This window comes from Eleutherodactylus coqui, chromosome 10 (assembly GCF_035609145.1).
Source record: "Eleutherodactylus coqui strain aEleCoq1 chromosome 10, aEleCoq1.hap1, whole genome shotgun sequence".
Taxonomy (NCBI): domain Eukaryota; kingdom Metazoa; phylum Chordata; class Amphibia; order Anura; family Eleutherodactylidae; genus Eleutherodactylus; species Eleutherodactylus coqui.
The window spans coordinates 25,603,342-25,626,998 of record NC_089846.1 but is presented as its reverse complement, the minus strand read 5'-3'; the positions used below and the strand labels follow the sequence as shown (position 1 = coordinate 25,626,998).

Genomic DNA, 23,657 nt, shown 5'->3' with positions numbered 1-23,657 from the left:
AAAACATCCAGCAAAAAGGGATCCTGCGGATGGAAACAACTCATTGATGAAAGGGGTCAGAGGAGGATGTCAGGAATCATCCTGATAAACAGGCGCTGCAGAGTCAGACTACAGCCAAATACAACACTGGTACTATAAGTGATATGTCAGAATCCACAACTCATCGTTCCTCAGCACGGATGGGCTATAATAACAGCTGATTATCAGTTCTAGTCCCATTACTGTGTAGGAGAAACAAAGCAGAGAAAAAACACCCGCTGATCAGCTGAATCCAGATCTCTGTTGCCCCGTGCTGATGGGAGATCAGAATTTGGCACAAGTAGCATGAATCGATGACCCCTTCCTGTCCGGTGACAACATTCAGACTGGTAGAGGTGGGCTAATAGTGTGGGGAATAATTTCTTGGCACACCCCGTGTCTTCTAATACTTGTGAACGGACCCCACTACACATTCATGCAGTTCTGGGGGCCAAAGGAGGTCCAATGGGCTACTACGTAGGTGTCTCTAATAAAGTGGCCAGTGAGTTTATAAAGGAACTTCATACCTTCAGTTTTGATCCTCAGTGAAGTCCGCACCAGGGCGAAAAGAGTAGCATTAAATGTCACAGTACCATCCGAATTTAGAGGCATATTCATGGCGACTAATCTCTGTGGAGCAATTTAGGATAAAAAAGTAAATTCACACATTCCTTACCGTAATATGAAAATATGTAGAGCCCAAAAATACCCAATTCCCACGGGTCTAAAACCTGTTCACATTAGTCTACAATCTATCCCCAACAGTCTTGTTGCCATGGACACACAGATTACGGAATATAAACCGCTTTTTTATCGGTTGTATTGGATAAACGCTCTACGGAAAGTTTTAGTTAGCAGTAGAGCAGAAGAGAAGAGCGGATGATACTGAACAGAGGTGAACCACTGCCAGTGATAGAGAGTCAGGCAAGACATAGAGTGCCTAAGAAAAAAGGGACACTTAAAGGGGTATTCCAGTTACAAGAAGATTATCATGTACTGGATGAGTGAAAACTGATCGATCAGTGGGAATTTGACCCCTGGGACCCTCAGCAGTTCCGAGAATGAAGGCCCCGTTTCCCCTGTCCTCTTCACTTCCGGGTGGCTTATCCCAACCGCAATTATGTCATTAAACGGAGCGCAAGTTGCGCTTGCGCAGCAGCTGCTTCATTCATTTCAATGGGGCTGAGGGAAATAGCCAAGCACTTTGTACTCAGCAATCACCGACAGTCCCAGGGCTGCAGTGAGGAGGACAGGGGAAACAGAACCTGGTGGGGGTCCTAGAGGTCGTCCGCTCTCCAATCTATCAGTTTTCATTCATCCAGTGGAAGTAACTGCAATACCCCTTTAAAGGTATTGTCTACTGTGGACAAGAAGTTGCTGGGACCCCCAGTAATTGGCTATAATCTGAGGGGACATCCAACAACAAGTGTTAGACTTCCCTGCAGCACCTCCAGAGGGGAAATGAAGCATTACACAGTTTTGAATGGGCTGCTTCCTCCAGAAAGAGAGGCATCTCTTTGTGGCTACTCTTGATGAGAGTCCTATGTGGGGCATTCACCTCTATTAACTATAAACTCCTTACAGCGGTATTTGGTGAACTACATGGTATAAACAGCAAGCAACACCTCACAGGATAGGAGATAAAGGTTTGATTTCTGCGACCCCAGCGATCACTATAATGGAGGTGCTAAGCTACATGATTGTAGAGTTGAATAGAGGTGGTCACACATGTACCCACCTCTTTCATTTAAAGTCTATGAGGCCGAAAGAACTAGCAGAGCGTGTTCCTCTAGCGATCATACATTTTTCACCTCCTCTGCAGATTAAAAGGCTTTTTGTGGACTAACATATTGATGACCTATCCTCAACATAGGTTATGAACTTCAGATCAATGGAGGTCCACTAGTTGGAATCAACTGATTGAAGAGGCCATGGAACTTGAGTGAGCGCCATGGCCTCTTCTCAGGCATGTGATGACACATTCATCTGTCACGTGTCCTAAGAGATGCTCAGTCCCGTTCAAGTGAATGACACTGAGCTGTAATACCAGGCACAGCCGCTATGTAATGTACAGCGCTGTGCCTGGTATGCAGTGAAGTGACAGCGGTGCTCACCCAAGAGCTGCCGCCTCTTCAAACAGCTGATCCATGGGGATCCTGAGTGGTGGAATCCCACTGATCTGGATGACCTATCCCGAGGACAGGTCATTAATATGTTAGTCCTGGAAAACTCTATTAATATACTTCCATTCGAAATCGCTCACTTTAAGAGCAGGAGCCTTCTGATAACTGATCGGGGGCACCGAGTGGAAATCAAATTAATCACAGCTTCCCTGTTAGGCCATCTGAAGGCACACAGGCTATTCCTGTTGCATCACAGGCGGAATACAGGCTGCTGTAAACCGCCTTTATCTGCTGGTGGGCAATGGAGTGGTACTTCTAATATATTAGGCTACATTCACACAGCATTTGGAAGCCATTCAGGGTTTCTGTCCCAGGACTCCATCTGGATGACCAGAAACGGCATCTAGGCAGAACCCTAGATGACTCCATCGACTACTATTAGTAAAATGGAAAAGAAAAGCTGCAAGCATGTTCATCGTTTCAGCAGGTTTCCATTAGATTCTGACAATTGGCTCTGATAGTTTGTCTGGCCAGAATGCCAAAATTGAACAGAAACTTAACCCTTTCCAATCCACTGTCTGACATCTAAAGACATTCTGATTGAAGGCTGTACAGCTCCGATGTCGGAAGACGTCCGGCAGGGTATTCTTACTGTATATTACTGGCCGCTCTGTTGTTGGGGGCCTCTTCAGCATGTCACATACCGCAGTACTGGCTCTAGCCCACAGATGGCGCCATTGTATAATGGCAGAAAGAGAAAAAACCCTAGAAAACCCTGAATGCAAAATTGGATTGCAAAGGGTTAAAAGGGAGACCAAGGCTTGCAGCTTTGGCCTCCATTTCACTAATAGCAGTCCATAGTGCTGTCCACGGTCCTGTCTGGGCGTCATCTGCAGCCATCCAGATGACGGCCTGGAACTGAACTCCTGACATTGTTCTGAACATTACGTGAAAATAGCCTTGTGGCCCTTTAACACAGGTCTATTTGCGGTCTGTATTATACGCATAATATGGACAGCATAAACACCATTAATTTGCATCGGGGTATTTAGATGTGAATTTTTCTTGCGTGTATTTTACTTTTTGTGAAAAAGAGTCGCAGCATTTCCCATTTTGGTCCTTAATACGGACTGTAATTGTCCACTAAAGTCTATGGGATTGTGTGAAAACACAGTGAATATGTATAATAGATGTGTATTCACTACGTATCAAGGCTGCAAAAAAAGAAGTCTGGTCACTGTTGCGTTTTTGCAAACGGCGCAGTGCGAATGACGAAGAACCAGGCTGATGAAACCGGCGCCGCCTTAACCACACGTCCATGCACCAAGACATTTTGCATGCAGCAAAGCCACAAACATCTAAGGAGACAATCTTTGAAAAGGTGATGTCTTGCTGAATTAGGCTAAAAGAGGCTCATGACATCACAATGTGAGACACGTGCAACAGAATCTGTGCCCCGCCACCAACTGTATGAGTCACAAGCAGTGAGAAACAGATGTGTGCATGCAAATAGTGCATAATTTCATTTTACCAAGGATGCCGCTGGCAGAGCACCGGGAAGCCGCACCCTGTGGACAGATACGGCCGTGAAACAGTAGCAAATAATGAAACAGAAGTAAGCTGGGAATGTACACCATTTCTATATGGTTTTCTGTACGGAAATGCTAACACTACTGTTTAATCTCTGTGTTCGCCTCACTGCTGCCCTCTGCTGGATGCAGACAGATAACTCAGCACAGTGATCTTTAAAACGCGTTATAATGCCGGTACATTACAACAGCCTCAGACAGCACTGCATTCTATTTAATCTTGGGTTTATCCCGATGACCGCCCTTCTTGGCAAGCCAATAATTGCTTACCCCTCCTTCCCTGCGAGGGACTGTACTTTCTTTATCCAATATGATGGCTTCAATGTTGACTGATTTGGACTTACAGCTCCCCCACCGAATATATCCTAGATTGTTGGATCTATTGCAAAGGACAAAATCTGCAGGGCCACCTTAGGCGTCTGTTTGTCTACACCGGGTGTGCACGACCTGCCGTCCGGGTCTACATGTGACCGATGATACAATTCTATGTGGCCCCAACCCCTTGGACACAGAAATACGTGTCTGTGCGTGCCCATTGACTTGTTATTTCCATGTCAGAGAGGACCGGCACACACCTCAGGAGTAATGCACTCTGTAGCCGTCTCTGGGTACAACATACAGAACTGTGCAAAAAGTTTTAGGCGGGTGTGGAGAAAATACTGCAGAAGTGTTAAAAGTTTATTTTTGTGAGTTAAGAGAATGCAAAGTGAATGAACAAAATAGAAATCTAAATCACATAAATATTTGGCGTGAGCGCCCGGTATTATTGTATCTTGACGCCACCGGAAGCTAGGGGTTTGACAGGAGGAAAGCCCCTGTCACACCCCTAGCTCCCGATTGGCGGATTTTTCAAGGCTTGTAGCAGCATTGTCGGCATGGATGTTTGCCTGGCCTGGAGGTTTAGGGTTGGTTGTCCTGTTAGGCTTACATAATATCCAAGCCTCATAGGAAAATAAACCCTCACCCTAACCCTCCAAGCCAGGCAAAATGAAATGCAAATGCTGGTGCTATGGCATCTCCTGCAGCAACCGCTGCCAGCAGTTCTCATGCTGGCGCTGCCAATACCTGTCCTCGTGCCGCCAACGCTGCCCACTCTAGCGTCCGCTACTAGTGGCTGTGCTCCTGCCACCGGGGGTTAGTCTCCTGGTACCGCCGGCACTGAATGTCGTGGTGCCGCCGGCGGTCCGTGTCCTCGTGCTGCCGGCGCAGCCTGTGCAGGTGCCAAGGCCGCAGCCTCCTGCTGCCGCTCCCTCTGCTCCGGCCGTCGCCGCCGCCCCAGCCTCTAGTTATGCTGCTGATGCTTCTCCTAAGGCCATACACGCCCCCAGCCAATCACAAGCTGGGGGCGTGACTGCATGTCAAACTCCTGTATTATGTCGCCACCCCTAACTTCCAGTGGCGACATAATACAACAATACCTGAGCGCCCTTTGTCTTCAAAACAGCATCAGTTCTTCTAGGTACATTTGCACACAGTTTTTGAAGGAGCTTGGCAGGGAGGTTGTTCCAGACATCTTGGAGAACTAAGCACAGATCTTCCATGGATGCAGGCTCACTCCCATGCTTCTGTCTCTTCATGCAATGTCAGACAGACTCGATGTTGAGATCAGGACTCTACGGGGGCCATATCATCTTTTCCAGGACTCCTGGTTCTTCCTTGCACTGAAGATAGTTTTTAGTGACATTGGATGTATGTTTGGGCTCGTTGTACTGCTTTAGAATAAATTTGGAGCCAAATATTTCACATTTTGACTCATCAGTCTGGAGCACCTGCTGGCATTTTTCTGCACCCCAGCTCCTATGTTTTTATGCATAGTTGTGTAGCTTGGCTTCATTTCTCCGTTGAAGGAATGGCTTTTTGGCCACAATTCCTCCATGAAAACCACTTCTGGCCAGACTTTTTTGAACAGTAGATGGGTATACCTGGGTCTCATTGGATTCTGCCAGTTCTGAACTGATGGCACTGCTGGACAGCTTCCGATTTTGAAGGCAAGCAGGCATGATGCATCTTGCACTGAGTTACCTTGGCCGACCACTGCGTCTCCGGTTCTTGATGCTATCAGTTTATTTTTGCTTCTTCAAAAGAGCTTGAATAGCACATCCTGAAACCGCAGTCTTTTTTGATATCTTTGCCTGGGAGAGACCTTACTGATGCAGCATAACTACCTTGTCTCTTGTTGCTGTGCTCAGTCATGCACTGCAGTGACATGAAACTGTCTTCCACAACCTCACCTTTGTAGCAGAGCTTGGCTGTTCCTCACTCAGTTTTAAGCTCCCTACACAGGTGACTACAATCCTACAAAATCCCTGACTTTGTACAAATTTACATAGAAGAATTGATGCAGTTTTGAAGGCAAAGGGGTCGTCACACCAAATAATGATTTGATTTCCCTTTTGTTCAGTCACTTTGCATTTTGTTAACTGGCTGGCAGTCCTGGAACATGCAGCTTGTACATATTATTTATATGCCACAAGTGTCTCAGATAGTAACACCCCTTTACGTTTTATTGCGGCCCTTGGAAATGCTTCATTATGACAATGTGTCCTTGGACCAGAAAGAGGTTGTGCACCCCTGGTCTACACCTACCATACCTGATCTGTCTCCGGCATGTCGGACTGATTACAGATTTTGTAGGTTATTACCCTCATTGCCCCTGATTTGAATTAGCTTTTAAGAATCATATTGATTTCTATTACATTTCTGAGAAGACATTTGACCGCCGGCCATTATTATTCCTCGTTTGCAATACTTTTGCTATATGTTTACCTTACATGCCACGCGGTGTGGGCAAAGCTTTCCAAATCCCAAGGGTGGTTGGATCCGGCGTAATAAAGTCACAACATCCAGGTGTTTGATACGGCCCCTGCAATAATAAAAAGGCACCAATTCAATCATTTGTAGGTGAAGAAGTGGCTCCTGCTCCTGAAGGCAGATGATCGACCATTCATTTCAATGAGCACTCTGCAAAACATTTCTATGATACTCGGGAGTTCGGGTGAGCAGACCCGCAGTGAGGCCGGACACACTTCCATTTTCTGTAAGTAAAACGGAGTCAAAGTATGGCAGTGTGGTTAGCCTCTCAAAGGGATTCTCCAGAACTTTTACTATTGATGATGAATAGTGTGGACAGCGGTGAAAGCAGATAGCACTGTCATCATTACAGTGGCCTGGTTTAGTATTGTAGGCACAGCTTCCATTGACTATCTACTCCCCCCTCCCTGCAGAATGACCTCTGCACAGGTCACAGAGCATGTCTACAACAGTCTGCGATACAGGCCAATGGGTCCGCTCCTGTCCATTGTGTGAATGGCTTATGAGGCTGCCGTAAAGCATCCCTCTAAATGCTGTTAAATGTAGCTCAGGAAACATGGCCGCCCCCCATAGTCATGTACAGAAAAATCTACAGTCAGGAAATAAAAGCAGATTAGAAAAATGAAAAAGTGAATGAAAAAGGGGCCTTCTTAGTGGCCCCTACAGTAATTGTGCCACCTCTCAGTGCCCCCAGTAGCAATAGTGGCCCCCTTTGGTCCCATTAGTAATACTGGCCTCCTGTAGTCATAATGCCCCCAATAGTAATATTGTCTCTTTGTGGTCCCTGTAGTAATAATGGCCCCCAGCAGTAGAAGTGCCCCCTGTATTTCCATCTGGGCAGCAACCCCACCAAGAAGTACTTTACCTCACTCTGTAGCTCCGGCCAACACTGATTATCAGTGACTCTGACCCCTGACATCTGCCTCCAGCATCTGCGTTACTGAATGTCCTGTACGCAGTGTAGACGCAGCGGGGGGGGGGGGGGGGAGGTTAGAGGTCACAGTCTCTAATAATTATTATAATCAGAGGTCGCTGGACCACGACGTGGTGAAGGTAAAGTACTTACTGGTGGAGTTGGTGGTCTTAATGATCAGTTGCAGCACTAACACACTGTGCCTGATCATTATGGAAGCAGTCAGAGGGGTCTGGCACTGCAAGACCCTCCTGACATCAGACCAGAAGACGCACACACCTTTTAACAAGATTGTTTTCTTGCTAAAAAGTGTGTCTTTTAGTCCGAAAAATATAGTATGTAATGTAATGACGTAAATGTGTAGTGCGCAATATACTATTTAATGCCAAAACAATGACAGTTGCACTTTAAGAACTTACTTTGCTTCAGGGTCATACTCAGACCAGATCCTCTTAAACTCATCCAAATGGTGGGGACCAAGAATTGACCAATCTCTTGTGAGATAATCAAAGTTATCCATGATGACGGCAACAAACAAGTTGATGATCTGAAATGTAAAAAACTAAATGAATCGCTGCTTCCTAAGAAACAAAACAAAAGCAAGTCAATTAATAGAGTCTGCTGCCAGTTATTAGATGAGCTGGCGGCTCTGCAGTATGGCGCTAACCTCTGTGGAACTTATTAAAATTTATTTCTGAGGTGAATCCTTACAGATTTCGCCCATGTTTTGTGGTCTGAATATAAAGCAGGACCTCTCACGCTTCAGGCAGGGTTCAGCTTGTATGAGATGGAAATTGAGTCACCTAATACATCTCGATAGCTGCAGTGTATTATATGATGGGAAGCACGAGGTCTCAGAAATAAAGCCCGGAGGATGATAATGAGGCATTTGCATTATTTTACCTCAAAAAACCTCAAATCGCTGGCTTTCAATTGCAGACGGATACAAGAAGGGCTCAGGATCGAGGACAGTCACTATGCTATCATTTTACAATAAATTACTTAGGCTTTATATATGATAATTCCACCTCCATAATACGGATCTGAGGCTTCAGCGAGGAAATCTAGGTAGAGCCCTTCCTCCTAAAACTGAAAGAAATACAAGTCCCCGACTCGTCCCTTTTGTGTGGAGTCTCTTAGTTCTCTATTCAGCTAATCTTCAGTTACCTTGATGTAACAGATGCCGGGTTTATAAAAGTAAGAACCACTTACGTCAGTCATTACATTGCTCATAAGGGTTATCACCCAGCTTTCTACAGACCCTGAATGGAATATAAATCTGCATGCAATTATACTTCTCCTTCTGCTATGTGTTTTAAAAGGTTATTCCCGGCCTTTATACCTCCTTGTTACCTGTGCTGCTGAGACATGTTGTACTACTATGCTTCCAGCAGCACAGCACTCTCAGGGTTAATTGATTGAGCTGGCTGGGGGTGGTACTTCCTGCTAGCCAATCTCCTGGGTCTGTGCTCACATATAAACCCAGCTCCTGGTCAGTCTCTGTCTGGTGTTCAGGGTGAGCAGTCATGAATCCTTGTCTGTTGAAGTTTGCTGTGTGATCTGTGTCTTGCTGGTTCATGTCCGTTTGTTCGTCTATATTCTGTCAGTTTTGTGTTAGCTTGCTGTGTGACCTGCTATCTGTGTCCTGTCCTGTTGCAGCGTTCTGTGTGAACTGTGTCCGATTCTGCTGGACTCCTGTTTAGTGTAGGGACTAGCAATATAACCAGGAACCGTGAGGTTGCCTGCTAGCTTTCACGGTTTGTACAAAATGTCAACTAATACCTGGTATTTATATTCAGCTTATCATCTGTCACTAGCTGTTGCATTTTGTATGCTGTGTATTCTGGCTCTGTGTGTCCTGTTGTTCAGTACCTGTCGTGTGGCATGTGAATGCGTCCTGTTCTGGTGTGTGGCTCCTAGGATCAGCTAGGGCCCAGATCCGAAGAACGCTGGGCTGCCCTTATTGGGGCAATGTCCCCGCTTAGGTAGGGCCAGGTCAACCTCATCGTAGCACAGGGTCAGTTTACCAGAAACCGGTGTGCGTACCCAATCCCTTTTAGTCACGATCGTGTGCGCCCCGGGCTTAGTTTTCCCACACGATCGTAACACTCCTGCAGTATTGATGACCTATCCTCAGGATAGGTCATCAATAGTTGATCACTGGGATCTGCCGCTCGGGACCCCCGGCAATCATCTGATCTTAGCCTGCGTATTCACTGCATTAGGCCAGGTGTTGACAGCTCCATTGACATGGCTGTTGCAGCTGGAAGCGCAATAGAACATATAACGCCCATTGAAATGGATGGAAACTAGACCTTCTATTGCACTTCTAGCTCCGACTCCAATGTGGACATCCAGCCCCAGTGCAATGAGTGCAGGGGTGGAGATCAGCTAACATTCAGGGGTTCCAAGTGGGGGACCTCCACCGATCAACTATTTATGATTTATTCTAGGTCATCAATACTGCAAGGGATTAAAAGCCTGGAATACCCTTTTAAGAGTCCTTTTAAACAGAGCACTTTGCTCTGGTAGACGAGTGCCAGTCAACGAGATCATCCTCGTTAATCGTTTACATAGCCCAATTTATTAGGACAAAGGATGATTCATACAGTTGTTCGTCCCCATATAGCTAACAACGATCACCGGAAGATGTGCAGTCAACCAGAGAGCATTTCTATGCTTGCATAAAAGTTACGATTAGCGTTTGCCAATTCGTCAGGTAATTGTCTGTCTTTTTACAAGGCCCAATCATCTGGAAAACAAAAGTTAGGGCAAATTTCTTCTCCAATAATCAGGATTAGTAAAAGTCCCTTTAAAGGGGTTTTCCAGGCAAAAACTATTGAGGACGTATCCTCAGAATTAGAGATGAGCGAACGTACTCGGTAAGGCCGATTTCGCAATCGAGCACCGCGATTTTCGAGAACTTCACTACTCGGGTGAAAAGATTCGGGGGGCGCCGTGGGTGAGCGGGGGGTTGCAGAGGGTAGTGGGGGGGGGGGGAGAGGGAGAGAGCGAGAGCTCCCCCCTGTTCCGCGCTGCTATCCCCCGCTCCACCAAGCCACGCCCCGCCCCTGGCGACCCCTGAATCTTTTCATCCGAGTAGTGAAGTACTCGAAAATCGCGGTGCTCGATTGCGAAATCGGCCTTACCGAGTACGTTCGCTCATCTCTACTCAGGATCGATCATTAATGGCTAACTCTCGGAATCTCCAGTGATCAGCTGATCGTCTAGCCTACTGTCAGTGCAGCGAGGCCAGACATCATCACTGGGAATGGGAGCGGAAGTGCAATAGCTGGCTTCACTCCCATTGAAATCAATGGGAGCTGAAGCCTCATATTGCACTTCTGCGTCCGACCCCGGTGTAGGAGGTGGAAATGCCAGATGTGTAATAGCCAACTTCAGCTGCCATTGATTTCAGTGGGAGTGAAGTCGGCTATGGCCCTTCCCCACCCATCCCCGATGATAACATACAGCCCCGCTGCACTGACAGTAGGCTGGGTGATCAGCTTATCACTGAAGATCCCAAGGGGCGGGTCCCTGGCAATTAACTATTGATGACCCATCCTGAGGACCCAGAAAACCTCTTTAAGTATCACAGTAGTTCGCTCAGTTATGTGCCATTACTGTATATTAATCAATCAGAAAGCTCAAGATTTTAGATGAGCAAATCTTGAGTTCTGCTAGTCCATGAATAGGTTTATAATGCAGAATTACTTGGTGGCAATACAGATGAATGGCGTTCCTTGTAATACATAAAGTAAATGCCCCCATCAGCCAGATTGAGGACCATAGCTTGTTAGCAGCTCTCCACATTGACAGAGACAAGTCCATTGTGGGAGCCTGTCTTTACGACATTCCAATGCTCTTATAGGGCATCAAGAGAACCCTTTCAAACCCCATCATAAGACAGTGACACTTTAAATATATATGGAGATACTCTATGCCCACTACAAGCCCTCCGAATGGGGTTGTTCAGTGTTGTGGTTGGCATCTAATATGCCTCCATTTAAAGCGCCAATCTCTTTTGACCCTGCTCCAGTCCCGCCGCTCTGGTCCTGGAAGTTCTGTAGTCATCAAATCTGGTTCCATCATTTCAATGACTGCTGCAGCCAATCGTTGACCTCAATGGTCATGTGTGCATGAATGGCCTGTGATCGGTCCTGTGAATTACCAATGTGACATCACTGCTGTAGGAGTGTACATGACTGGAGCAGCAGCTCTGGAGTAGTGGGAAATTTAAAAGGCGAGTAATGTTTTTTTTTCTTCCTTTCTTTTATACCATAATCTACTTTCTGGAAATTTTTGGAAAGTCTTGGGCAACTCCTCTAAAGGACTAAATGTCGATTAGCTGACTCGTCTTCTACATACCAAGAAAGCACAAAGCATGAAGAAGCTGATAAAATACACAATGGCAAAGTTGCTTCCACAGGTAAACTCTTCCTCCGGAGCAAAGTCAGATTCAGGGTCACATCTCTTGCCTGGTAAACTGGCCAACATGATCTCTTGCCAGGCCTCACCTGTGGCACATCTAAGAAGAGAGAGAACATGGTAGCTTAGGTCTAAGGATTGTATAGCCATTCTGAGCACGGATCCTGTACAGTATCTACATATGATATACAATACTCCCGACATTTACATTAGCCATTTTCTGACAGCATCACGTATTATATATACGTTCTGCAGTCATGATGGGTGTATGGGGCAGTCTTGGGAGCGGAGTCTGCTCCATAGCCGGTGACTATCAGTTGTTGCTGACAGCTGTCTGATTGAATCTGCTAAATATCTAGATGCTGCAATCAAAGCCGAGCATGCAGCTAGCCAAAGGGGAAGCCCCTCCGACACCCCATGACTCCTCCCCGTGAAGTCATTCAGTGGGAATGCAAAAAAAAACAAAAAACTCACTTGTCATTTGCAGTTCTTTAAGCTGACTTTTCAGTCAGCTTAAAAAACCTCGTTAGCTCCCTGGCTTGTCGTTCCGTGTGAATGCTTCAAGCTCAGCGCTTCCCATAGGAAGGGGAAGCACTGAGCGAGAAGCGGACGAGAAGCCAGTGGCTGGCAAGTCTTTCTGTTTGAATGCTCTGCACGAGTGCTGATGACCTTAGCGGTGACGTCAACACTCGTACAGTCGTCCAAAAGACTGTCAGCCCGTGTAAAAGGGCCTTTATTATGGCAGCCTGGGGCCTAGTGAAAGCTCCCAGGGCTGCCATGCATGATTGGCTACTAAGCCCTGCCTCTATCATGACTTAGTGGGCAGCAAAGAAGAATATTACATACTGCAACACTGAAGTGTTATAGTGTATAGTACAAGCGAACAAGCGATAGCAAGTACAAATTCCCTATGGACTAGAATTTTTTTTTTTAAAGTGTCATAACATTTATTTTTAAATATTAAAAAAATTTATCAAAAGGTTAAAAAAAATCAATTTTTTCACATAAAAGAATAAATCAATGAAAAAAAAATAAATTGATACACCCAAAAATGCTAAAATACAAACTACAGCTTGCTATGTGAAAAAATATCCTTCAAGTATCCCAACTGACAAAAAAATAAGTAAAAGTTCTGGGTCTCAGAATGTAGCAACAGAAAGCATTTTTTGTTTTAAAATAAAATAAAAAAAGTTTCTCTACTTTTTAAACGTAGTAAAATATGAAAAAATAACTTTGGTATCTCCACAATTGTACTGACAGGCAGGATAAAGTGCATTTAATTTTTCTGCACGGTGATCGCTGTAAGAATTAGGCCACCCCCCAAAAAATGATGCAATTCAATTTTTTTTTTCATTTTGTCCCACTTTTTTACGTTTCTCAGTACATTATGTGATACATTAGATCAGGGGTCCCCAACTCCTCAGGGACCACCAACAGGTCGTGTTTTCAGGATATCCTATGGTAAGAACACCTGTGACAATGTCTGAGGCACCAACAACAATTACATCACCTGTGCAACACTGAGGAAATCCTGAAAACATGACCTGTTGGCGGTCCCTGAGGACTGGAGTTGGGGAACACTGGATTAGATGGTAGGAATAACAAATACAAGTCATTCTTCAAAAAACAAGCCCTCATACAGCTATATGAATGGAAAACTGAAACAAAATGCTGGCTCTATGAAGGTAGGGGCTCAGGGAATGCCAGAACAGTACGTGAGAGTAGGAAGGGGTCTTGAACGTGGCACCAGGCCTTTGTCTTTGTGCCTTCAACTGCAGTCCACATTTGGTGACTGGTATTTTTACGTTGCATACAAATTTGAGCCTCTTCATCAGCGGTTTTGAGCCAATTGGACTAAATAAAATTTCATCATAGGCATATTTACCTGGTGGCTGTTCTGCTCTTCTATACATACTTTATGGAAAAGTGCTCTACCCATTTAAAACCTACACCAAATACCCCATACTTAGAGTTGTGCGACCTGAATATACATTATCCTCAGGATCAGTCATTAATATCAGATTAGTGGAAATCTGCCACTCAGGAGCCTTATTGATCAGCTGATTAGAAAGGCAGTGGCGCTTGGGTAGCACTGCAGCCTCTTATCAAGCCTGTAATGTCTAGTTTATAGGTCACATGGCCTAACAGCAGCTCAGTTCCCTTCAAGTAAATGAAACGGAGCTGCTAGACCAGGCACAGCCACTATGAAATGTACGGCACTATGCTTAGTATGGAGTGAAGTGGCCGTGGTGCTCACCCAAGCGCCATCAGCAGGGGTTCTGAGTGGCAGACTGCCACTGATCTGATATTGACCACTTATCCTGAGAATAGGTCATCAATATCTTACGCCCTGGAAAACCCCTTTAACACTGAGCTTCTGATAGGTTTCCACGGTCTACATCATCATCACAGCTGGTGATGCTCGTACCTAAAGAGCAGGAGCACAGCCTGTGGGAAGGTTTGAAAGTTGTTATTCCGGTTTATTTGAGTCGCGTCCTGCATGGCGATTTTTCCAAATGTCTATAAGACAAGAACAAAGCAGAGGTGAGGGAGATAAAGATGGCTCACACTGTGGCTGCAAATGGAAAGCTATCAGTAATTCACGGTACATGTCTGACTCACCTGCATGCCGATGACAGCATAGATGAAAAAGATCATTGCTATCAGAAGAGCAACATATGGCAAAGCCTAGAGGAAGACGGAATCACAGGGAGAGATGTGAAAAGTCTCATAAAACAGCTTATGTAGCCAAAGGCTGATACTAAGACTGCTGCTGCTATACAGGGTCAAGGACAGTTTACAAGTCTTCCATTAGGATGCAGAATGCGTTAGGTGGTAAATATATCAGAGTCATCCAGGATTACAAGTTTACTTTGTTCTATACAGAAATGTGCAACTTCATTGAAACTGAATCACCACAGTAATCCCTGCTTACTTTGGGCTTAGGAGTCCAGTGGGCGGTCCTATGCAATGATTGACAGCTGTCAATCACTTATGGGACCGCCCACCGGACTCCTAAACTCAGAAAATGCCGGGCTTTAAATCAATTAAATACAAGTTATACTGAATCTTTTTTGCACAAAAGGCTGTATTTACACGGGAATCGCGAGTTGCGCCTGAGATTCTCAAGTGCAACTCGCATAGCAGAGCATATAGACACTGTGTGCTGTGCGGGACACCCCACTTTTCAGGTCCTATTCTCCTGCGAGACATGCACATTAATAGGACATGCAGTGATCTTTCAAACTTAGACCATTGGTCCAAGCGAAACATCGCTTGTGTACGTGAACCCCTTAGGGTGCATTGGGTAGCCATGTCTGGTTCCCCTATGTATTAGGAAAATAAAGCCTCTTGACTCGTTTGGCACTCCAGAAATGGGTATATGACTTAGAGGCACCGTATATATGCAGCTCTTTCCATTGTAGGTTTATAGGACTTATGAAATGCCAGGCCGTTACCTCGACATCTATCATCTACAATGGAGAGAGTCACATGCATTGATCCTCCTGATTAGGAGGAAGGTGACCCCCATTCTCCCAATAGGTGGGAGACCTGGAAGTAGAACGCATTGCAATTTATTATGGCATATACTTAGGATATACCATAAACGTCTGAGATGGGAATGCCGTTGCTGCCCTTGGAAGTGGTTCAATACGTGTATTGGGGAAGGCTAGACATTTCCCCAAAGCTATCTGTATTAATCAACTCAGTGCACAAGAGCACCAGCAGTTGATCTTTAGGGGCCCCTGTCTCTGGATGCCCACCAATCTTCTATTGCACAGGCCAACCTGCCAATTTAAGGACAGCAATAAATAGTTTAAACTTGGACAACCCCTTTAACTCCTTTATGAATACTGTAGATACAATACATGCAGCAATGATGTAAGCACGACTATTTTAAGGTAAAGCACCCAAGGCAACCGGCTCAGGGCCTCTCATTTTGCTTGCACTCACCTGGAAGGATTTTATAAATGTCCACAGCAATGTCCTTATACCTTCCCCCTTACTAAGCAGCTTTACCAAACGCATCACACGGAAGAGACGAAAGAAGGTGATGGATATTCTGGAGCTGTCTTCTGAACTCTGGATAGAAGCACAGGAGCGGGAAGAGATGCATCAGATTAACGTCTGGACAACTTACCGGACTGTGTAAAAGTTTTAGTCAGGTGTGAAAAAAATGCTGCAAAGAAAGAATTTGTTTCAAAAATAGGAAGCGTCTGATTGACTCAGAAGAACAAGGAGTCCTTGATACGGATCCCGCAGAGCCCAGATCTCATCATCATCCAGTCTGTCTGGGATTACATGAAGAGACAGAAGGATCTGAGCGAGCCTATATCCACAGAAGATCTGAGCTTAGTTCTCTAAGATGTTTGAAATAACCTCCCTACCGAGTTCCTTCAAAAACAGTGTGCAAGTGTACCTAGAAGAGTTTATACTGTTGTGAAGACAATGGGCGCTCACACCAAATATTGATGGGATTTAGATTCCTTTTTTGTTCCGTCACTTTGTATTTTGTTAAGTGACCAAGCTTTCTTACTTTGCAGCATTTTTCCCACACCTGCCTAAAACTTTTGCACAGTTCTGTATATCTATATGGAACGTAATTTCCCATGGGAGCATATTCCCATATATTTATGGGCAGAAGGGACAAATGACTACATCTGTAGAAATGGCAATGAGCGACTGTTTTTAATAGAAGGAGAGAAAGGTGAAGGTTTGGAGAGATTAAACAGGTAAAGAACAGGTAAAGAACAGGTAAAGAACGCCGTTTATTGAGGTTTCTTCAGGCTGCAGTCCCATGGGGTGTAAATCCTGTGGGAATCTCGCTGAATAATCGCAGCAGGACTGTGCGGAAATTCGGCAAGATTTCCGCAGCAGAAATGCAGCTTCAAAGCACTGTTTGCACCGTTCGTCACGGGTTTTGAAGCGGCTTCGCTGCCTGTATTCCACTGCGGCCATCTTTCCTCATAGAGAGAAGAGATGGCGATACAATTGACATGCCGCAGCTTTGATTTCCACGCGGCATGTAAGCTTCAGCATGGCTTGGTCGCAATGGCTTCTCCGCAGCATGTGGACGAGATTTTTGCAAATGTCGCCTACTTTGCTGCTTAGGCTCGGGTTTAAGATTGCCGGCGGAATTACTGTGCGGAAAGTCCGCATGGAAATTCTGCGACAATTCTGCCTCCTGTGAACCCAGCCTTACAGTTCATACAAATCTGTTACAAAAGTATGAACGGCAATTAAGGGGAATAATGATAACAATGTTCCTGATAGAATAATGGAATGTTTGACAACTGTCCCTTAGGACTTTTAACCCTTTCCAATCCACTGTCTGACCTCTGGAGACATTAGGATTTAAGGCTGTACAGCTCCGAGGTTGGAAGACATTCGTCGGGGTTCTCTTACTGTATATTGCCAGCCTCTCTGCTGTTGAAGCCTATCCAACGTGTCACCTCATGCAGTACTGGCTTTAGCCAGCATATAGCGCCATTGTATAACGGCAGAAAAAGAGTAAGCCCTCTAGGAAAACCAGGATACAAGTAGGATTGGAAAGGGTTAAACAGGATGACCTGTGGGGTGCAAATACCCGACAGGTCATCCCAACTAAGAAAGTTTCTGGGCTTCTACATAGGAACGAACATCGCTCAGTGAATGGAGGTGGGGCGGGCCGGGGATCGTTTTAGCCTGTCTGCCTCTATTCATACTAAACAGGCAGTCATTCATAAGTGAACGACTGCCTATTCACTTGAGCCGATCTGTGGTTCAGTACATATACACTGAATGATTTATCAGCCCGTGTAAAAAGGCCCTTCCAAGTTATATTGTGTACATCTCCATTAACGCTTCAATAATGAACTACCTACCTCCCCAACATGCCATCCATTCTGCATGACATGTGTATGACAGGAGTAGGGGGTGATGAAGGATAACGATGAAGACGGTGATGATGGTCATGATGATGATGAATCCATAGGTACATGCAATAATGTACAGGGAGATAACATCAATTAACAAGTAAACCTTATATTATCATCTTACACAATGATGAAACACACACCATCAGCAACCAAGCATGTAACGGATAATGATGCAACACCTTTACAGTAAAATTCCAATAATCTGGCACAGCTGACAAGACAAGGTGCAACGTTTTTGTTTCTTTCTAGCTGGGTGTCACATCATACATCACCGTCACAGATATAACCTCCTCATTTGAAGGAGTGAAATCCACAGTGACATACTGCGGATTTAAAGGAACTTTGTCACCAGAAAATCGCCACTGAACTACTTCCAACTGTATATTGGCGCTCTGGTCATAAACAATATTGTGCCTCTTCTTTCTTTAGATGTGCAGCAGTCCGGGGGCTCCGAGCGTTTACTGGTTGTTCTCGCTGTATGCAAATCAGCCGCAATGAGCAGACCTGCAGCTCTTTCTGATCCCGATTGTCTGCCGCTGGGTCCTCCTCAGCCCCTTCCCTTGTGTACTGATTGGAGCTGTAGACCTGAGGAGGACCCAGCGGCGGACAGTCCAGACCAGACCAGGACGAGCTGTAAGTCTGCCCATCGGAAGGGTTGCAGCTGATTTGCATGTAGTACAGAGAACCTGTAATTGCTCATAGCTTCCGGATGGTCGCACTCCCCCAAAATGAAGAGGTATGGTTTTGCTTATGACCAGAGTGCCAATGCGCGGTTGGGAGTAGCTCAGTGGCAAGTTTACAGTGATAAGCTCCAGTCGATTTACACTGCAAATTTTTATCTACATTGTGTGGATGGGATTCCTTGAAATGTCATTCACAATACTGTAAAATAAAATAAACTTCTTAGTAAATAGCAGCAGCTAAATGGTTAGCTTGTTCATGTTATACACCAGAAAGTATTAGACTCCTGGATCTACCTCCCACGGGTCTTTCTCACGGAGCAGTTCTGCATTCTGATAGGAGAAGCTCCTCATTTACAAATAACACTATGCCTCTGCAGATTCCACTTTTGATACTCTATTAATATGTGGATTACCATATAATTGTATTACCCATCCTGTATGAGCACAATAGCTCTTTTTGTATACTCCTATTTTGCGATGTAACGCTTGTCCGTAAAAAGCTGTTGAATAAATCAGAAGTGTACTGGCTTGATACAGAGCATTGTGTCAATATGTTACTCTATGTGCACAAAACTTCAGAATAACTAATTTGGCCCACACAGTGAACTCAGAAGGGCCCATTTGGCTCCAACAACATCTTCTACAGCGAATTTCACTATGAAAAAATCTGCAGCATTTCAACCCTATGTGAATATACCCCTAGGGCTTATTCACACGGGCGTATGGGTAAAACGCTGCGGGTCTCCGTGGCTCTATTGGCTGCTTTGTCAACAGCCACAAGTGCAAGCCCTGCCCCTCTAGGACCCGGCGGGGAGGGAGATGGGGAGCAGCTGGGCTGCCAGGCACTACAAGCTCAGTGTAGCATACTCCTTTCCACTGGCCACAGCCATGGCTGGAGAGGGGAAACAGAAACGGCGACAGGCATTATGCTGTAGCACATGGAAGGCGCCATTTTGTGGTGGCCTCACGAGAGGCTGGAGGAGAGGACTCTGCCCCACCAATGAGTTAGTAACTCTTCAATGAAGAGCAATCCCCAGGGTAGAAAAAGGAACACAGCTCGGCCCCCCCACATCCTCCGCAGTAAGTGCAGGAGATTTTGGCACCTTACATGTCCAATATATAAGGGCTGGAATTGTATGACAGCTGCAGTTCAGGCAGAGGATGCAGACCCTGCGCCAGACAGATCAGGAGAAGCTGCAGCTGCAACAGCAGCCGCTTAGTTCATGGCGGTGGCCATTTCGGGGGCTACAGTGTAGCACTGCCCCCCATGTTGTGGGCAGCACTCAGGAGATGATTGGAATTGCCCTGATGACCCGGGGGCTGACTCAGTCCCAAAAAGCCACTGACACCATAGTGGACCTGGGAACAGCAAAAAATGCTGTACGACCAGTGCAACATGACAGTTAGTGTGCGCACACTATAGAGACAGTGAAAACAACCGACAAGTTTGGGCTGGGGGAGTATCTCCCCAGAGGGTCATAGTTACGTTGGGGACTGTAGTTCTACGAGGTTCACGCTATGAGAGTTATGAGGTTCATTGATGTGATGTGCAAGACACTGTGACGGGGAACAGGACACTTTGGCTATAGCAATGCTATACGCTAAAAGTGAGATTCAAGTGAGACAGAAGTGTACAAGGAACAGCTGCAGGCTGACAGATCTGTAGACACTGTGAGACCGATCTCCACAATCTCTGCCTCTCCTGTGAGTGTGCGTCTGTGTGTACACATTATGCACACATTATAGTGGGTTTACTAACCATTTGGCCAGAATGTCTCTAAATGCCTGAAGTGTGCAGGGAAATCAGATGGGCGGGCATTCGGATACTGCCCCCCCTTGCTGATTCTACCACAGACAGTGCAATGCAGCATGGGAAGTCAGGGCAAAGAAGTGCAGGACAGTGAACTACTGGCATAATGCTAGGCCTGCAACATACCCCCTGTATGAAAGCGGATTGAAAACAGCTGAAAAATGTGGAAGACCACATGAAAATCAGAACTTACAGACTTGAAACAAGATGCAAATAGAAGCAAATGAGCGGGAAAGTAGAACCTGGTGTATTTTAGAAAACGTATTGAAAACTCAGGTAAGCTTTAATATTGTCTTCCAGAGCTTGTTATTGCTCATCCACGTTAGTCAGGAAGTCAGGCGGTGGCTATTGCATGTCTTTCATATCAAGTAAAGCTATGAACCACGTAGAAGCGTTGCATGAAAGTCATGGCAGTGCTAATGATAATATGTGAAACGCCACCGCTCCATGTCAAAAATCAAAAGTGCAACTTGTTGGCAAGAGAGAAGCTCTTTGTGAGCTTATAGGCCAGGGTAAAAAACTGCAGCCTGCTACATTTTTCTTTCCTGTCAAACTAGACAGTATCCAGATGTACAGTATATATAGTGTTAGTTTACGAAAGATGTCCACTGCCAAGGATCCAACTGTATAGGCACAAGTAGGGTGCAGGAGGTGCGGTCGCATCGGTGCCCTAGAGCCCCAGAGGGCCTATAAGGTCTCTCTTCCCTATATACGGAGACCAGTACTATGAATGAAGCATTACAGTTCGGTGCCCCGTTACAGGTTTTGCATTTAGTTACGCCTCTGTATGTAGGTTTATATTACATTACGATCAGTCCAGTACTCACATTGACTTCTGTCACCGCAATGTCAACAAGGCTGCCCACCACAATTAACGCGTCAAACGTGTTCCAGGCATCACAGAAATAATGCTGGCAAGAAAAAACAGAAAATACAGTCAGAAGGTGTTCTGTATGTATCATAGCCACACTATCCTACCAAAAGTATTTGAACACCCCCACCAGTAGAATGAATCGTGTCTTATTTACATGTCCTAGACCAAGCTACTTAAGATGCAGACCCTAGGAAGTGTCAGCCATAGTTTTTGATGGGAACTGCACGCTATTGGATATACTGGTTATGCTGTTGCACACAAGCCGTCTATCATGAATTGCATTGCATCGGCCCGTCTACAATGGTGCAAGGAGCGTCGTTATTAGACAGTTAAGCAATGGAAGAACATTCTATGGACCGATGAATCACGGTACTCCAGCTTCACATCAGATGGACAACCTGGGTGTGGAGGAGCCTGGGGAACGCCTTCTACCTGAGTGTGTTGTGCCAAATGTTAAGTAAGGCGGAGGTTCCTTTATGGTCCGAGTATGTTTTACATGGCATGGTCTCGGTCTGTTGGTTGTAGTTGCAGAAAGCATGAACATAGAAGTGTACCGTGACAATCTAGACACTAATGTGCTGCCGACAACCTGCGAATAATCTGGGAATGATCGGCCAGACTTCCAACAAGACAATGCGCCTTGTCACAAATCCAACAGTGTTTTATGTTGGTTTGAGGATAGGGATGTTCCACAATTGGACTGGCTGCACCTGAACCCTATTGAACATCTTTGGAACAAACTGGAACGTTGGGTCAGGAAATATGAGCAGCATCCATCTTTTTTGAGGAACTTGCCAGAAATTTGCAGGATGAATGTAGGGAAGTATCAGCTAAAGTGTATCAAATGTTAGTAGAAAGTATGCCATAGAGAGTATCCGATGTCATTAGGGCCAAAGGAGGCAACACTAAGTATTGCCATATGGAAATAAATACTACTTCTATTCTTGCTCAGATGTCCAAAAACTTTCCATAGGATAGTGTATATATAGGAAAATGCAGACTAGTCAAATACTCCTGGAATGCCTGGTCTACTCTCGTCTAATCGCCTACCCATCTGCAAACTCTCTTCTTGATTCCATATAATCCAGTTTTCGTACCTTACATTCTAAAGAAACAGCCCTTATAAAAATGTCAAATAACCTTCTGATGGCTAAATCTAATTGTGACCTCTCTCTACTGATCCTCCTGGATCTCTCTGTATCTTCTGACACTGTAGATCACCAACTGCTCTTCAGTTTGCTCCGCTCAATAGGCCTGAGAGATACTCTCTCTCTCCTGGTTTTCCTCCTACCTCTCTGACCCCTCACTCAGTGTATTGTTTGCCGGCTCTACCTCTTCTCCTCTTCCTCTTGTAGTTGGGGTTCCTCAGGGTTCTGTCCCAGACTCCTCCTTTTTTCCATCTACACAGCCTCTACTGGATAAGCTATCAGCAGATTTGGCTTTCAGTACCATCTCTACACTGATGACACTTAATTATACACCTCTTCCCGAGACATCACCCTTCACTACTACAAAGACCAGTGATTGTCCATCTGCTGCCTCTAACACCATGTCCTCTATATAAAACGGAGTCCAAACTTCTTGTGGTTCTGCCTTTTAACTTACTTAACCCTGACATCTCCATCTTTGTGTGTGGCACCACCATAACTCCTCTGCAGCATGCCCATTGTTTTGGGGTCATACGAGTATTTGATTCTGACCTTTCTCTTGACCCTATATACAATCACCTGCAACTCAAAAACATCTCCCGAATCCATCTCTATCTCACAGTAGAAACAGCTAAAACTCTTACAGTTGCCCTCAGCTTCATTACTGCAACTCGTTACCAATTGATCTTCACTTAACTCTCCTCTCTCCAATCTATCCTGAATGTAGCAGCCAGGCTCATCTTTACTTCTAACCACATTATTGATGCCTCCACGCTGTGCCAATCATTGTACTGGTTGCCCTTACACTATGGAATACAATTTATACCCATCACTCTAATCCACAAATCTCTCCGCAGTGCTGCACCACCCTATTATCTCCTCCCTCATCTTAGTCTACCATCCTACCGGTGCTCTCCGTTCAACCAATGACACCACACTAAGTTCCTCTGTAGTCCAAACCTCCCGTCTCCAAGACTTTTCCTAAGCTGCTCCCGTTTTCTAGAATGTGCTACCCAAAACAATCAGGTTAATCCCCAACACCCACCATTTTAAACTTGCCCTACAAACACATCTCTTTAGGGAGGCCTATCACATCCTCTAATCTCTGTCCTCTAATAAAGATTATTATTAATAAACACGGAAGACTGACCTTAGGTCTAAATGCGATGAGTTTCAGCACCATCTCCACGGTGAACAGACCAGTAAACACCATGTTTAGGATGTCCATGGCATAATTAAATGGCTTTGACTGTTCGTAATGCTTCATAGAAAACAGAAATGCACATTATCAAGTGAGTATCTTCCCATGTACAAAACCAAACATTGCACCCAACCGTATACC

At 45.3% G+C, this 23,657-nt stretch overlaps 1 protein-coding gene across 1 annotated transcript in view; it reads right to left on the bottom strand.

Moving 5' to 3' along the window:
• CACNA1F (calcium voltage-gated channel subunit alpha1 F) overlaps window positions 1-23,657 on the bottom strand; it is a 154,977-nt gene that overhangs the window by 17,331 nt on the left and 113,989 nt on the right. Inside the window, exons 31-40 of the mRNA XM_066580638.1 lie at window positions 23,466-23,576; window positions 21,121-21,204; window positions 17,747-17,767; window positions 15,837-15,965; window positions 14,505-14,570; window positions 14,311-14,402; window positions 11,823-11,982; window positions 7,874-8,001; window positions 6,497-6,593; window positions 546-648 (exon numbers count right to left, since the gene is read on the bottom strand). Of these exons, the coding sequence (XP_066436735.1) occupies window positions 546-648; window positions 6,497-6,593; window positions 7,874-8,001; window positions 11,823-11,982; window positions 14,311-14,402; window positions 14,505-14,570; window positions 15,837-15,965; window positions 17,747-17,767; window positions 21,121-21,204; window positions 23,466-23,576 (991 nt within the window). The remainder of the gene's footprint in view (window positions 1-545; window positions 649-6,496; window positions 6,594-7,873; window positions 8,002-11,822; window positions 11,983-14,310; window positions 14,403-14,504; window positions 14,571-15,836; window positions 15,966-17,746; window positions 17,768-21,120; window positions 21,205-23,465; window positions 23,577-23,657) is intronic.